This window comes from Mustelus asterias, chromosome 1 (genome assembly GCF_964213995.1).
Source record: "Mustelus asterias chromosome 1, sMusAst1.hap1.1, whole genome shotgun sequence".
NCBI classification, from domain to species: Eukaryota; Metazoa; Chordata; class Chondrichthyes; order Carcharhiniformes; family Triakidae; genus Mustelus; species Mustelus asterias.
In genome coordinates this window covers 90,674,659-90,690,639 of record NC_135801.1, presented here as the reverse complement: position 1 = coordinate 90,690,639, position 15,981 = coordinate 90,674,659, and the positions used below count along the sequence as shown (strand labels likewise).

Below are 15,981 nucleotides of genomic sequence, written 5' to 3'. Positions count from 1 at the left end.
GAGAGGAAGAGCAGGGTTAATAAAGCAGGAAGTTTAGCTGAAATAAATAGCACAAAAATATTACCATATGTGAAAGGAAAAGAAAACGATAAACTGCTGTTGCAAAAGGTGATGAGATAACAAAAAAATAGAAGAGATAGCTAGTGAAAGAGTAACAGTTAACATTTTAGATTGAATGTATGCGAATGCATAAAGCATTCAGAACAAAATTGGAAGTTAAAAGTATGAGTTGCAACAGAGGGATGCACCCATGTACCCATTGCAAAGTGGGTCACTGGCCAATCAATTTAAAAATGCCCATTCCAGTCATAGCATGCTGCCGGCAGGCTAAATGAGGAGAGAGTGGGACTTTCCCCCTCCTGCGATGTTCTCCAATAATCGCAAACATCTTTCTCCGTGTTGGGTTTGATTCCAGAGTGAAGAGTTTTTTTTCTGATTTCCATTCACTTCAATGTTGATCAGGCTGCTTGATGCACATGACTAAATACTGCCTCGATGCCCTTACATTTTCATCGGTTTCCATGAGAAACACATTTTCGATGAAATGACCACTAAGCTCCTATCGCTCATATTTTCAATGAACACATGGAACATTTGTTATATTTGAATCTGCTTCTAACAATTTCCTTACATATCTTAATACACTCCAACCAGTGTTCAAATTCACCTTTGAAATGGAAAAGTCTAATAAGATCCATTTCCTCCCATGTGCTAGTCGGTGAATCAGCTAATGGGTTCACCACATTGTCCACTGTAAGCCTACCTTCTCTGATCAGTATGCATTTTGGGATTCTTACATCTCCAGGCGCTATTAGAGTGCTATAAGATTGACCTTATTAGCAATCTTGTAAATAGAGTCAAGCATGCAAGCTTGACGCCAAAGTAAAGCACATCAAAGCTGTCCTGTGTGATAATGGCAACCTTAATCAGATCATTGTTCGCCGTATAAAGCGCATACTAACTAATTACTCATAAATGTGCCAAATGCTGCCACTTTCAGACCAGGAAAGTGTCCAGTTATCTCAAAATACCCTATAAGGTTCAGGATTGTAAAATATATGAGAAACAGTGAAGCTAGCTGTTTCACACTGCTACTATGCAGTAGCAACATGAGTGATATTCTCGGATACTGCCATCAAGCCAAAAAAAAAATTCTTCCTGCCACCCCAATAAAGAATGTGGTCAATGAATTTCAATGTTGGTGTAATGTCGTTATATAGGCTGTATGCCCCAAAGATTCCCACTCTGATCTCCACTCCATCTGACGAAGGAGCAGCGCTCCGAAAGCTAGTGGCGTTTGCTACCAAATAAACCTGTTGGACTTTAACCTGGTGTTGTTAGACTCCTTACTGTGTTTGCCCCAAAGACTGGCAGATCATGTCAAACAACATGCCCCTTTGGTTGTTCACCATAGGCAAGGACTCAACCAGCTTATGCTTACAGAACATAATGGCTGGCATTCGACAGCACTTGCTGGACAACCCAAAGTGTGCTAAGAGTGACACTAACAAATCTAAGTTTATCATTCAGGCTGGAAATGACATTTACTGGAAGCTACATATACTCACACACTAGAGCATGTTCTCTGCAGGCAAAAGAACATGTCCAGACATTGTGCCTTTGTTGAATTAAATAAAAGCATAGAGGCAAAAGTTCCCTGATGCATTCTCCAGGGCAATATCTCAACCAATCAGAGCTGACTTGCCAACCAATACCCTTTCCTCATGCTATATAAATTATTGTTCCCTTTGAAATTTTTCATTCTTGCATCTGTCCTGATCGGTGTAAGATGAAAAGCTTCAACAGGATGCCTCTTTTCTATGTCCCTTTGCAAACTCTTTGTTTCCTTTTCACAACCTGCTTACCTTCACCAAAGTTGACTACAATGTAGTCAATCCCTTCACCAAAATCATTAATATGGATTATAAATCATTAAGGCCTCAGCTCTGGTGCCTATGACACTCCACTCATTACATTTTTCCAAGTTGAAAATGATCCAGTTATCCAAACTCTGTTTCCTGGTACTTGATCAATTCATTCTAATACACCACCCCAACAACGTGAGCTCTCATCTTGTATAGTAATGTGGCACCTTATTAAGCATCTTTTGGAAACTCAAATACATTACTACATCTATCAGTCCCCTTTTATCCATTCTGATTCTTACATTCTCAAAGAGCTGTAATAGGTTTGTCAAAAATGATTTATCTTTCATAAAACCACGTTGATTCTGCCTGATTACATTGTGATTTTCTAAATGCTCTGCGACGACCTTCTAACTTCCTAGTGGGTTCTAACACCTTCCCAATGACGTGCATTAAGTTAACTGGCCTATGGTCTCCTGCCACTTCTTTTAAGACCCTCGGATGTTGGCCATCAGGTCCAGGGAATCTTGTTGGTCTTTAGTTCCCTTAGTTTTCCCTTTCTCTATTGATGGTGATTTGTTTTAAGTTCCTCCCTCCCTTTTGCCTTTTGATTTTTACTATTCATGGGATGCTTTTTGTGTCTTCTAAGGAGAAGACAGATACAAAATGCTTATTCAAATTCTCTGCTATTTCCTTGTTTCCCATTATTAATTCCCCAGTCTCCCACAACAATCTTTGAACCTTGCATTCTCTGTTCTTTTTTTACCCTATACCAATTTGCTCATGGCTCAGGCTGCAATTCAGAAACTATTACCTTTTGAGTTCTACCTTTCAATTTAGCTCCTAGTTGCTCATACTTTCTCAGCAGAACCCCTTTCTTACCCCTACTTATATCATCGGTACCCACGTACACCACAACAGCTGGATCCTTGCTCTCCCATTCCAAGTTCTGCAGCCCCAAGGACATGTCCTTGAACCTGGCACTGGACAGGCAACACAGTCTTTGGGCTGCATGCTCTTTGCTGTGAGGACAGTATCTATTCCCCCGAACTATGCACTCCCTCTACTACAACCCCATTTCTTTTAACCGTTCAATTGAATGGTCCCCTGCAACACATCACCTGTCCTGCCAACTTTATTGTGTTTTACTTAATTAATTAGGTTTCAAGTTTAGAAATATTCAATGTTTTTTTGTAGTTATGTTAAGTAAGACCATAAGACCATAAGACATAGGAGCGGAAGTAAGGCCATTCGGCCCATCGAGTCCACTCCACCATTCAATCATGGTTGATTTCAACTCCATTTACCCGCTCTCTCCCCATAGCCCTTAATTCCTCGAGAAATCAAGAATTTATCAATTTCTGTCTTGAAGACGCTCAACGTCTCGGCCTCCACAGCCCTCTGTGGCAATGAATTCCACAGACCCACCACTCTCTGGCTGAAGAAATTTCTCCTCATCTCTGTTCTAAAGTGACTCCCTTTTATTCTAAGGCTGTGCCCCCGCGTCCTAGTCTCCCCTGTTAATGGAAACAACTTCCCTACGTCCATCCTATCTAAGCCGTTCATTATCTTGTAAGTTTCTATCAGATCTCCCCTCAACCTCCTAAACTCCAATGAATATAATCCCACGATCCTCAGACGTTCATCGTATGTCAGGCCTACCATTCCTGGGATCATCCGTGTGAATCTCCGCTGGACCCGCTCCAGTGCCAGTATGTCCTTCCTGAGGTGTGGGGCCCAAAATTGCTCACAGTACTCCAAATGGGGCCTAACCAGTGCTTTATAAAGCCTCAGAAGTACATCCCTGCTTTTGTATTCCAAGCCTCTTGAGATAAATGACAACATTACATTTGCTTTCTTAATTACGGACTCAACCTGCAAGTTTACCTTTAGAGAATCCTGGACTAGGACTCCCAAGTCCCTTTGCACTTTAGCATTATGAATTTTGTCACCGTTTAGAAAATAGCCCATGCCTCTATTCTTTTTTCCAAAGTGTACAACCTCGCACTTGCCCACGTTGAATTTCATCAGCCACTTCTTGGACCACTCTCCTAAACTGTCTAAATCTTTCTGCAGCCTCCCCACCTCCTCAATACTACCTGCCCCTCCACCTATCTTTGTATCATCGGCAAACTTGGCCAGAATGCTCCCAGTCCCGTCATCTAGATCGTTAATATATAAAGAGAACAGCTGTGGCCCCAACACTGAACCCTGCGGGACACCACTTGTCACCGGTTGCCATTCTGAGAAAGAACCTTTTATCCCAACTCTCTGCCTTCTGTCTGACAGCCAATCGTCAATCCATGTTAGTACCTTGCCTCGAATACCATGGGCCCTTATTTTACTCAGCAGTCTCCCGTGAGGCACCTTGTCAAAGGCCTTTTGGAAGTCAAGATAGATAACATCCATTGGCTCTCCTTGGTCTAACCTATTTGTTATCTCTTCAAAGAACTCTAACAGGTTTGTCAGGCACGACCTCCCCTTACTAAATCCATGCTGACTTGTCTTAATCCGACCCTGCACTTCCAAGAATTTAGAAATCTCATCCTTAACGATGGATTCTAGAATTTTGCCAACAACTGAGGTTAGGCTAATTGGCCTATAATTTTCCATCTTTTTTCTTGTTCCCTTCTTGAACAGTGGGGTTACAACAGCGATTTTCCAATCCTCTGGGACTTTCCCTGACTCCAGTGACTTTTGAAAGATCATAACTAACGCCTCCACTATTTCTTCAGCTATCTCCTTTAGAACTCTAGGATGTAGCCCATCTGGGCCCGGAGATTTATCAATTTTCAGACCTTTTAGTTTCTCTAGCACTTTCTCCTTTGTGATGGCAACCATATTCAACTCTGCCCCCTGACTTTCCTGAATTGTTGGGATATTACTCATGTCTTCTACTGTGAAGACTGACGCAAAGTACTTATTAAGTTCCTCAGCTATTTCCTTGTCTCCCATCACTAGATTACCAGCGTCATTTTGGAGCGGCCCAATGTCTACTTTTGCCTCCCGTTTGTTTTTAATGTATTTAAAGAAACTTTTACTATCATTCCTAATGTTACTGGCTAGCCTACCTTCATATTTGATCCTCTCCTTCCTTATTTCTCTCTTTGTTATCCTCTGTTTGTTTTTATAGCCTTCCCAATCTTCTGACTTCCCACTACTCTTTGCCACATTATAGGCTCTCTCTTTTGCCTTGATGCATTCCCTGACTTCCTTTGTCAGCCATGGCTGCCTAATCCCCCCTCTGATAACCTTTCTTTTGTTTGGGATGAACCTCTGCACTGTGTCCTCAATTACTCCCAGAAACTCCTGCCATTGCTGTTCTACTGTCTTTCCCATTAGGCTCTGCTTCCAGTCGATTTTTGTCAGTTCCTCCCTCATGCGCCTGTAATTACCTTTATTTAACTGTAGAACCTTCACATCTGATTCTGCCTTCCTTCTTTCAAATTGCAGACTGAATTCTACCATATTATGATCACTGCTTCCTAAGTGTTCCCTTACTTTAAGATCTTTTATCACGTCTGGCTCATTACATAAGTAAGTTAACTAATTAAACTATAAATTTAATACAACGCTTGTATCATCCCAATACCAACTTAAACTACATGGAATTAAGCTCTTTTGTCTATGTTTGGACAAGGTTATAAGGTGATCTGGTGCCAAGTGATCCTGGTGGAATCCAAACTGGGGTTCAGTGAACAGGTTGTTGCTGAGTAAGTGCCACTTGATAGCACAGTCATTGAAAGCTCTCATCACTTTGCTGATGATGGAGGGGAGACTGATTGAGTGGTAATTGGCTGGGATGCATTTGTCTACCTTTTGTGGACAGGAAATACCTGGGTAATTTTCCACATCTTTGGACTTGTGGTGCCAGTAATGTAGCTGTCCTGGAGCAGCAAAGCTAGAGGCAAAATCTGGAGCACAAACTTTTGGCACTACAGCTAGAATGTTGATAGGGCCATTGTTCTTTCCGTCGTCTTCTTCTCAGGCAGTCCCTCAGAGTCGAGGATGACTTGCTTCCACACACAAACTAGTTCTCGGGTGACTGAAGAGTAAAATGTGTGACCTAAAGTCTCTGTCGCAGGTGGGGCAGATGGTGGTTGGAGGAGAGGGTGGGTGGGGTGCCTGCATTGCCACCTCCTGCTTTCACTGTTGACGCTTGGCTTCAGCTTGCTCTTAGTGATGAAACTCGGTGTTCAGCTCCTTCCTTGATGCTTTTCCTCCACTTCTGATGGTCTCATGCTAGGAATTCCCAGGTATTGCTAGGGATGTTGCACTTTCTCAAGGAGGCTTTGAGGGTGTCCTCTCTGTTCCTGGGCAGCAGTGGGGTGGGCCTTTTGTGCTTGGGCCACAGGCAATCTTGACTGTACTAAAGAAACATCACGCGTCATAGTTGTTGACGAATTGCTGGATCTCCTGCATTTTCTCCACCCACTATCTGTTCTTTAGGCTGCAGATTTTTTGCTGGACCTTGGCCTTCAGTTGTCTATAGAGCTGCTTTCTTGCTCTCGATTTGCTGTTTCAGGTTCAGAAAACCCTTGTGCTTGTGTCTTATCAGCTCCTGGATCTCCTGTTTGTTCTCATCGAAGCAGTCTTGGTGTCTCCTGATAGAGTGACCAAACATCTTTTCACAGGGACTGATTATGGAGGCTTTGAGGGCAGACCAGATCTTGTGGACATCCTGCGTCTCTGGATCACAGGGAATTGTCAGGTTGGCAGTGAGGCGCTAGCTGAATGGGGCTCTCTTATCAGGGACTTTGAGTGCCTCAGCCTTGATTCGTCTAATGGCATTGTTTCTGTGGCTGTCACTCGGCTACGTTGTGTCGCTCACAGAGCGGATTGGACAGTGGTCTGCCAGCAGTCATCAGTTCCTGTCTTGATGTGGGTGATAAGCATGTCCTGGCAGTCCCTCACTTGGACAATGACGTCAAGCAGGATCCAGTGCTTGGAGGGTGTTGCCATGAGGTCTTATACTTGTCTCTGTGATGGAACAAGGCGTTGGTTATGACAAGCCGTCTTCTAGACATTCTGTCAGGAGTAGAGTACCATTGGTGTTGGATTTCCCTATCCCCTCTCTGCCGATGACACCTCCCCAGAGATCTGTGTCCTTTCGACTCTAGCATTGAAGCTGTCAAGGAGGACCAGTTTGTCACCTGTTGGGACTCAGGTCAAGGATTAAAGGCTGAAGTAAAATTCTTCTTTGGATTCATCTGTGACTTCCAGTGTTGGGGTGTACATGCTGAGGACTGTAGCGCACGGGTTCTGGGCTAGGGTGAGCGGAAGGGTCTTGAGACATCCATTTATCCCGCAAGGGGAGTCTGAGACAGCCAACTAATTTGTTTTTAATGGCGGAGCCAACCCCATAGAAGCAGCAATCTTCTTCTGGTTTACCTTTACAGAAGAAAGTATAACTACCACATTGTCCCTTGAGCTGGCCTTCCTGTGCCTGCCAGGTCTCGCTTGGAATGGTGATATCAAACTCTTGAGCCCCTGGGCAGTGGTAGCCATACGCCATTCCTGTTTGTTGCAGTTAGGGTTGTGCGTGAGGGTCCTGACATACGTTTTAAGGGGTGGAAAAATGCCTGTGTTCGAGTTCTTTAATGTGGGGTGGCTGTTGTACATCAGCTACCACATGGGCTTCACAGAGCAGGGCCTTGGTCTGGTGGCAAGACCATCCAAAATGAATGGAGACCAAGCACTGTTGTATGGACCTAGGACATACAAACGCACATACACCTATTGTCCTCCTTTCTACTACCCGCAGACCTCTGTCCCTGGGATTCATAAGGTGCAGTGGCGCCTGCTCTCCTCACTGAAGCTCGCTCTTTACATCGCTCTTTACAGGCTCGCTCTCTTCACCTGAGTCTTGCTCTTTATAGTCTGCTCTCCTTGTTGAAGTCTCACTCTTTATACACTGCTCTCCTCACTGAGTCTTGCTCTTGATTTGATTTGATTTGATTTATTATTGTCACATGTATTAGTATACAGTGAGAAGTATTGTTTCTTGCACGCTATACAGACAAAGCATACCGTACATAGAGAAGGAAACGAGAGAGTGCAGAATGTCGTGTTACAGTCATTGTTGGGGTGTAGAGAAAGATTGACTTAATGCAAGGTAAGCCCATTCAAAAGTCTGACAGCAGCAGGGAAGAAGCTGTTCTTGAGTCGGTTGGTATGTGACCTCAGACTTTCCTTGCTAAGTCTTGTTCTTTATACCCTGTAGTCCTCGCTGAGTTTCGCTCTTTATATCCCCGCTCTCCATACTAAAGTCTCTTTCTTTATACCCACTCTCCTCACTATTATCTCACTATGTCCCCCACTATTCTCACTGAAGTCGTGCTCTTTATGCCCCCCTCTCCTCGTTCTTTACAGATATCATGTAAGAGTGAATCAAATTGGGTGAATACTGGCATGTGTGATACTCAGGACAAGGCCATGATGGATAACTCACTCTGCACTTCTGGCTGAATGTGGTCACAAATGCTTCCACCTTGGCTTTGGCACTGATGTGCGAGGCTGCAGCATTACTCGGGATGGGGCTATTCGTGGTGTCTCCTCCTCCAGTTAGTTGTTTAATTGTCTACCACCATTCACGACTGGATGGGAAAGGACTGCAGAGTTTTGAACTGAACCATTAGTTGTAGAATTGCTTAGCCCTGTTTATCACAGCTTTGGTTTTGGCAAGACTAAGGACTTTGTTTCTGGTTACATTTTCGAGAGATAGGGAGATATGGGTGTGCAAGTAAAGGATTCTATCACAGCAATAGAAAATAGGATATCCCTGGATGCGTTGTATAAAAGTGAAATTCAAATTAATCAAGTTAAGAAATGGGAAAAGGAAATAGTTTCATTAGATCACAAACCACCAGATAGTGGAGGCGATAGTTCATAGAGATAAGCAAAAACCGTTCCACTTGACTGGAATAAAAGTAATGCATTGATTAAAATGGGGAACATTTTTCAGACCTCATCCAAAACAGGGATAGATAACTGATGTGAGAGTACAACGATTGGGAAACCAGCACAACATAGTTTAGTTTAATGTAAAAATAGAAAGGGAAACTGATCTGCCATAGACAATGCTGCAGCACTGGGAATAGGTCATAGTCAGCAATATAAGGAGGGATGTCACAAATTAACTGCGCAGAAAGGTTACAAAACAGGTTCGCAGATCAGCAGTGGAGAATCTTCAAAGATGTGAGGCACAGGTTATAAAATAATTGTGTTCCACTAAAGCTATAATGGGGTGTGTCAAAAAATAAAGTTCAATTGATAGAAAGGTTGAAACTAAAATTAAACTTAACAGAGAGGCAGATGATAAAATTAGGACTAAAATATTAAAAGTGTCATGAGGAATATAGAAACGTGGTGCGATGGTGAAAAGGAAGATTAGAAGAAATGTGAATATGAAATAATACATTCTACAAAAGGAAATACTAATGGCTCTTGTAAGCATTAGGAAAATAAATGAATAGTTAAAGAGAGGTTGAAGACACCCAGCGAAGGGAAGAAAAATCTATTTCTAGTGAAATAAGGTTCCGTAAGCAATTAAGAGTCAACTGCATTGCTGTAACCTGGAGTCACATGTAGGCCAGACTAGGTAAAGATGGCAGACTTACCAAATGGGTGTTTATGCCAATTAATGGTAATTGTCACAGTCATCATTACTGAGACGAGTTTTCAATTCCAGATTTTATTAATTGAATTTAAATTCCACCAGCTGCTGTAGTGGAATTTGAACTCATTTCCCGAGAGTATTAGCCGGGGCTCCTGGATTACTAATTCAGTGATATCACGAGGCCACCATCTTCACACATACAAACCTTGGAAGATGGCAGGACAAACTGAGAAGGTTGCTTAAGAAAAAGCACATGAGATCCTTAACTTTGAGGTATAGAGAACAAAAACAAGGAACTAATGTTAAGACAGCTGAAGTGTTGCACCACACTTTAGGGAGAATGTTAAGAGTATAGAGAGGGTGCAGAAGAGACTTACTAGAATGAATTCTATTCTATGACTAGGGATGAGTGACTTCATGAGATTGGAGAAGCTGGTTATTCTCAGAACAGAGAAGATTAAGACAGAATTAACAGAGCTTTTCAAAATCATGTGTTTTTGATATGATAAATAGAGAAAAATTGTTTCCAGTGGCAGGGGAGTTAGTAACCAAAGGAATTAGATTTCAGGTGTTTGGTGAAAGAACCTGAAGTGACAGAAGGGAAAATCGGTATGTTGCAAATTCTTGTGTTGCCTGAAAGGATAGTGGAACAGATTCAGCAGTAACTTTCAAAATACTTGAATGGAAAATTTTAAAGGGCTCTGGGAAGAGAAGGGGGAGTTGGCTAATGCACCAAAGAGCTGGCATAGGCACAATGGCCCAAGTGGCTTCATTCAATGCAATATCATTCTCTGATTTAATTATCATTTTGCAGAATGAGAATGTGGGTGTACTTCATAATGCTATGGAACAATTGTTAGAGTTAATTATAGAAAATTAATTGGTTCAGATCCTATAATTTAAGGTAAAATTAGTGACTATTTAGAAAGGATGTGTTAATGATGGGTCGCTGGCATGGATTTGTTAAAGGCAAGCTTTAAAAAATGTAATAAAATGTATTAGGTGTAGGATATATTAATTATCAGAAGACATTCATATGAGTTGCCTCACAGAAAGCTTGCTAGAAAAATTCAGACCTATGGTATAAGAGAAAATGTAGCAGTATGGACAGGAAACAATGCACTAAGGATAAATGTTGCTCAGATTGGAGCATAGATGTTGAGACGGCTTTATTCTCAGCATGTCATTGATTTTGACCTGGATATTGAGATTCCTTGATAGGAAAAAAGTAAGGGGTTTGGCAAACAGTGTAATGAACCATAAAACATTTCAGAAAGACACTAAGATTAGCAGAATGCAGTCAAATGGAAGATTTTAAAATTTATTAGTGTCACAAGTAGACTTACATTAACACTGCAATGAAGTTACTGTGAAAATTCCCAAGTCGCCACACTCCGGCGCCTGTTCAGGAAAACTGAGGGAGAATTTAGCATGGCCAATGCACCTAACCAGCACCTCTTTCGGATTGTTGGAGGAAACCGGAGGAAACCCACGCAGATACAGGATGAATATGCAGAATCCGCGCAGACAGTGACCCAAGCCAGGAATCGAACCTGGTCCCTGGCGCTGTGAGGCAACAGTGCTAACCACTGTGCCACCATGCTGCCCTTGTGTAATCTGATTTGGAAAGTGTGAGTAATACATTTTGGATGGACAACTGAAGAATACAGCATAAATTCATTAAAAAGACACCAAAGCAGTAAATGTATAGGAAGACCCAGGGTTCATACATGTATACGAAAATATAAATGCAAGTAGATATGCCCATTTAAAAAAAACTTTGTTTCATCAGTCTTTGACTGTAACTCTGATATGATTCCGTAAAAGGATTGCATTCTGCTAGGACCCAGATCACTGATTTGCTCGGGAGTTTTCTTCACCAGAAGTTACTGACAAAGATCAGAGAGGGCCAGGTACAGGGAGTTCCTCTAGTCGCAACTTCACAGGAACTCTGCATTTCTGGAAGGTGCAACGCCAATAGAAGAGGCACACCAGCCTTCTGAAAGTTGGGAGGAGATACAATGTGGAAGTGGAGTGTGGGAGAGTGAAATTTATTTTGTCTGTTCTGGCAAAGAACTGGAACGGACACAAAAGGCTGAATTGTCCCTTTTGTGTGGACTTTATGGTTCAAGGTCAGAGTGAAATATTTGTGAATGTTAACTTTCATATTGACCCCGTAATAAAATTGCATTCTCAGAATCTGGACATTTCAAATTCTCATATCCCCATAGAGCGAAAAAAACAGACTAAATGGACAGAAGAATAGTGACCGAGGTTTCAAATACAGAAAACAGGAGTGCAAGCAGACACATTCATTAAAGGCCCTCAGCATTCCTCCAACGTAACTATAACCTGAGCAGAGAAAGATAACTGTAAACCTACCAGGAACCAAGAATTTTACTCACTGAGGAATTAAAGGCTCCAGTATATTCCAACATCGATACGCCTATGCAAATATAAACAATAGAATGCAAGTAGACCAAATATTCAGCTATCAGAAGAGCAAATATTATTCATTTGTTTATTTGCCCTTTAATTTTCCATGTTGGAAGTCAATTTCCATCTTTCCACTTTGCGCCTTTCCCCACTCATAAAGAACAAAGATATATATCCAAGAACATTCAGCAATGAAATTGTAGAATCACCTTTAACCCTGACACAGTTCTAAAAATACTCTTTAAATGGTTGCAACCAATAAATAATAACCCCTTAAGTGGTAATAGCAAGTCATGTGATCGTTTCACTCTTTTGATTGTCATGTCAGGAGAAACTGAAAAAGCAGGAGGAACAGCATGAAGCTTTGGTTTCATCCTTACAGAAAGAACAGCATAAAATGAGAGATCAACTGTCACAACAGATAGAGACAAAATGGAAAGAAAAAGTACGGTACGTTACGCTCTGCAAAAAGTGGCACTTTTCTTTCCCTAAAATATATTTATTATAGTCAGCTATGAGGCTTTTATCGGTAATATCACCTCAGAAGCTTAACTTCAAAATGTAATTGCTTTTGTAATCAGTTCACATTTTCAATCAACTCTGAATATATTACTGGGTTAACATTTTAATTTCATTTTTAGCATATATAGGAAAAATAAACTTATTGAAGTTTATTTTCTTGACTGTTGATAATATGCATCCTGTGGTGTGTTTGAGGGCCCTGAATTTCAAGACAAATATGACTGCAGTGCCTCAACATGCAAATTTGGAACAGGAGCAGGAGTAAGACAGTCTTCCTTGAGCTTGCTCCGCCATGTAAATAAGATTATGGCTGATCTGATTGTGGCCTCAACTTCCTATCTGTCCCTATACCTTTTGACTTCCTTGTCAATCAAGAATCTATCTGAACAAATGCACAGATTCGGAGGAGGAGTAGATGTATGCTAAGATACCTTGGTTTGTTAAATGTAGAAGGTGATTCAGAATATTGTTGACACTATTAGGGAGGTATTAGGTCACTAAAGTAATGAATAATATTCCTGTCGTTAAAAACTGTTTTGTTCTCCTAGAGAAAAGCACCAAATAAAGAAGTTTTAATTTTAATTCCAGCAAAGTAAATTAATCACAAAAAGACTACTCCAAACAGCTATAAAATTCAAATCTAATGTCTATTTCTTAAAATGAAAAAATTATGACTAGTGGATGCTATTTGTAGCTGTATTGGGAGTTCACGGGTGCGATCTTAACAGCTCGTCACAACGGTCATCCCGCGAGAGGTGAAAAATGGGGTTCGTGCCCAGTTTCTCACCTCTCGCGATCTTACCGGCCCTGGATTTCTGGCATGATCAGCCCGGGTGCGAGGCTGATTTTAATATTTAAATTTGAATTTCCATGTAAGTAGTGAGCCTGGGATGCAATCGTCCAGTCTCACTTGCTTAAAGGCCTTGCGGGTGAGGATCATGTATGGTCCCCATCAATAGGGACTTGACGTGGTGGGCTCGGGGCGCTATCCAGGGGTGTGGGGGCTGATCGGCCAAGGTAGCCAGTGATTGCTGGGTTGGGGAGGGGGGTTGATTGACTGATCTCTCTGTTTTGTTGCACAGAACAGAGAGATCTGTGCATGCGTGATAACATCCTCTAGTGCGCGCAGCCAACTTTCCAGTGAGAATAGACCCTGTCCACTCCTTCTACTAGCGGGAATCAGATCATGCACCAATTTTTGCACTAAGTGGCACAAGATTTCGGCCTTGCCGAAAAAATGGATCTGAAACTCTCCCATTTTCTCACACATTCAACACTTAGAGATTTTTGGTAAGATTGCCCCTTACGAATTGAAAGGAATGAAGCACAAAGGCATGAGTAAAATCTTATTCCAATTTTTACTTATGTAGAAAATCCTTCAGTGGCTACTCAATAGATCTCACTAAAAGTGTCTCAGGTACCTGTAGTCATAGACACGGTACTGTATTTTTTAATATTGCATATAAATTAATTGCTCATGACGATTATGGTACAAATTTCCTTTTTGCTATGATTTTCTGTGTGTAGTGGGGAATTCTGTTTCGGTAGTTGGATTACTTTAGAAAGTTCTAAAAAACAACTTTGATAAGTAAACGCTTGCAAAGGTAAACAAAACTCAGTCTTTAAAGCGTAATAAAATTTTATTTTTAAAACTAGTTTTATTAAAACATAGAAAATATGAAACAAAAACCTGCAATGGACAGACAAACAAGATTTTTGGCCGAAGGGGGGATCCAAGATAGGCTCAATGACACAACAACACCACTGAGTTTTCTCCGCAGATTTCCACTTTCGTGCCAAAAACTTGAACAATTATGCAATTCAGTTATCTTAGATTCAACCCAGCAATTAACTTAACATTTAATATTCAACTTGTCAATCTATTCATGACAACATTCTTAAATCGAATTATAACACCTTAAATAATGGTTTGTCATTTGTTCATTCGACTATCGGAAGCATACTCCTCAATAAAAATTGCTTCTTTGTTGCTTAGCAATACAAAGCTACATTTTTAACTTATTCAGCAGTTTGTAGGGTAGTCAGAACTAGTTTTCTATTGGATGAAGGCCCAGTCATCTAGCAGAATTCCCAGACTAAACTCCCTGTTCTCAAATACAAATTTATATAATTTGTATTTTTAAACAATGCATGGCTCATAACTGTACCATGTTCAAGTTGCATTGTAATCACGTTTTCGTGTTTTTAATCAATTCACTGATGCAATTAATCATTGAGCTTTACAATCAATTACTGGCAAACTTATTGGTTTTACATTTATGATTCTAATGCCTGTTTATTTCCAAACCTTATATAAAAATATTAGCTGCTTGATATCCGCATGTTGGGTATTATGTGATTAAATTCCCTTCATCACTGTGTATTGCAGTTTTGTCTGAAGCCGTCAATTTCTCTTTCTTGATTTTTTTGATTTGAGTTAGTTTACAAGGGAAATAGAGGAAGTTCAAAGTACACTAACAGATAACTAAGAGAGTGTGAAACAAACTAATAGTATAGAAAATGTTTTTTCTAAAAAGAGAGCCTTGCATATATATAACAACTGCCATAACCACAGGACATCCCAAACTATTTTACAGCCAAGAAAGTACCTTCAAAGTGGATTCAGTGGTGCAATGTAGGAACAAATAACAAGCAGTGAAGGAAAGGCTTGCAGAAAAACTAAACACTTTCAGAAACTTATTAAACAAAAAAAAGTTGAAGAAATTGGTATGTGTAAAAGAGACTCAAAATATTCAACCTTTAGGCTAAAAGAAATCATAATGGTGGCACAGAGAGTGCTTAATGAATTCCTTTTCAAGGCTATCTCATGCTATAAATGGAGATATTGGGCACAGCATGCCCTCAATTATAACTTGAGATTTTTAACCGACTACCAACTAGTTCGTCCATAACACAAGGCAGTGCTCAGTGCGTCCATGAATAAAATCACTTCTGTAACCAGAGGGAGCAATCGCACAATGCCATTATGTTTTGTTATACACCTTATTTCAGATCCATACCATTACTTCCAATCATAAAACCTTGGGCATGGGATTTGTATGATTAGTATGCATCTTGGCATGTTAAAACATGATTGAAATTTAATTACTGACCCAAAATTTCTTTCTGCACTTTGAACAGAATAATTTGAGTAAAAAATACATTACAACCAATTTAATAATCTTGTAAGGCTGCATATTTTCAGCACAAACGGAAATGTTGTCTTGTTTTAGCAGAAAGTATCAGTTGAAAGGTACTCTACCTAATAACAACAGAATTTCTTAGGTTAAAAAGGGCATGATATGCTATGGCTCATTGTTTTTGGGAACAAGTCATGGTTCCCTTATAATAAAGGGATCATTTTGCCCCAAATATCTTTACACCTACTTATAGCTCTCAGGGCACCAATCTTCCAATGCTCTGCTGTCAAAAATTACTGATCATAGATAGCTTTGAGCAGGTATTTAATGTGAAGCTCCTTCCTGTTGACATTGTGAAGTGGAAAGCGGACAGAACAAATGGTTATTGATGTTAATGGAC

At 40.7% G+C, this 15,981-nt stretch overlaps 1 protein-coding gene across 1 annotated transcript in view; it reads left to right on the top strand.

Annotated features, from left to right (window-relative positions):
• The window catches only part of LOC144508612 (protein FAM184B-like), a 236,249-nt gene that overhangs the window by 176,466 nt on the left and 43,802 nt on the right, over positions 1-15,981 (top strand). Inside the window, exon 8 of the mRNA XM_078236838.1 lies at positions 12,248-12,369. Coding sequence (XP_078092964.1) covers positions 12,248-12,369 — 122 coding nt within the window. The remainder of the gene's footprint in view (positions 1-12,247; positions 12,370-15,981) is intronic.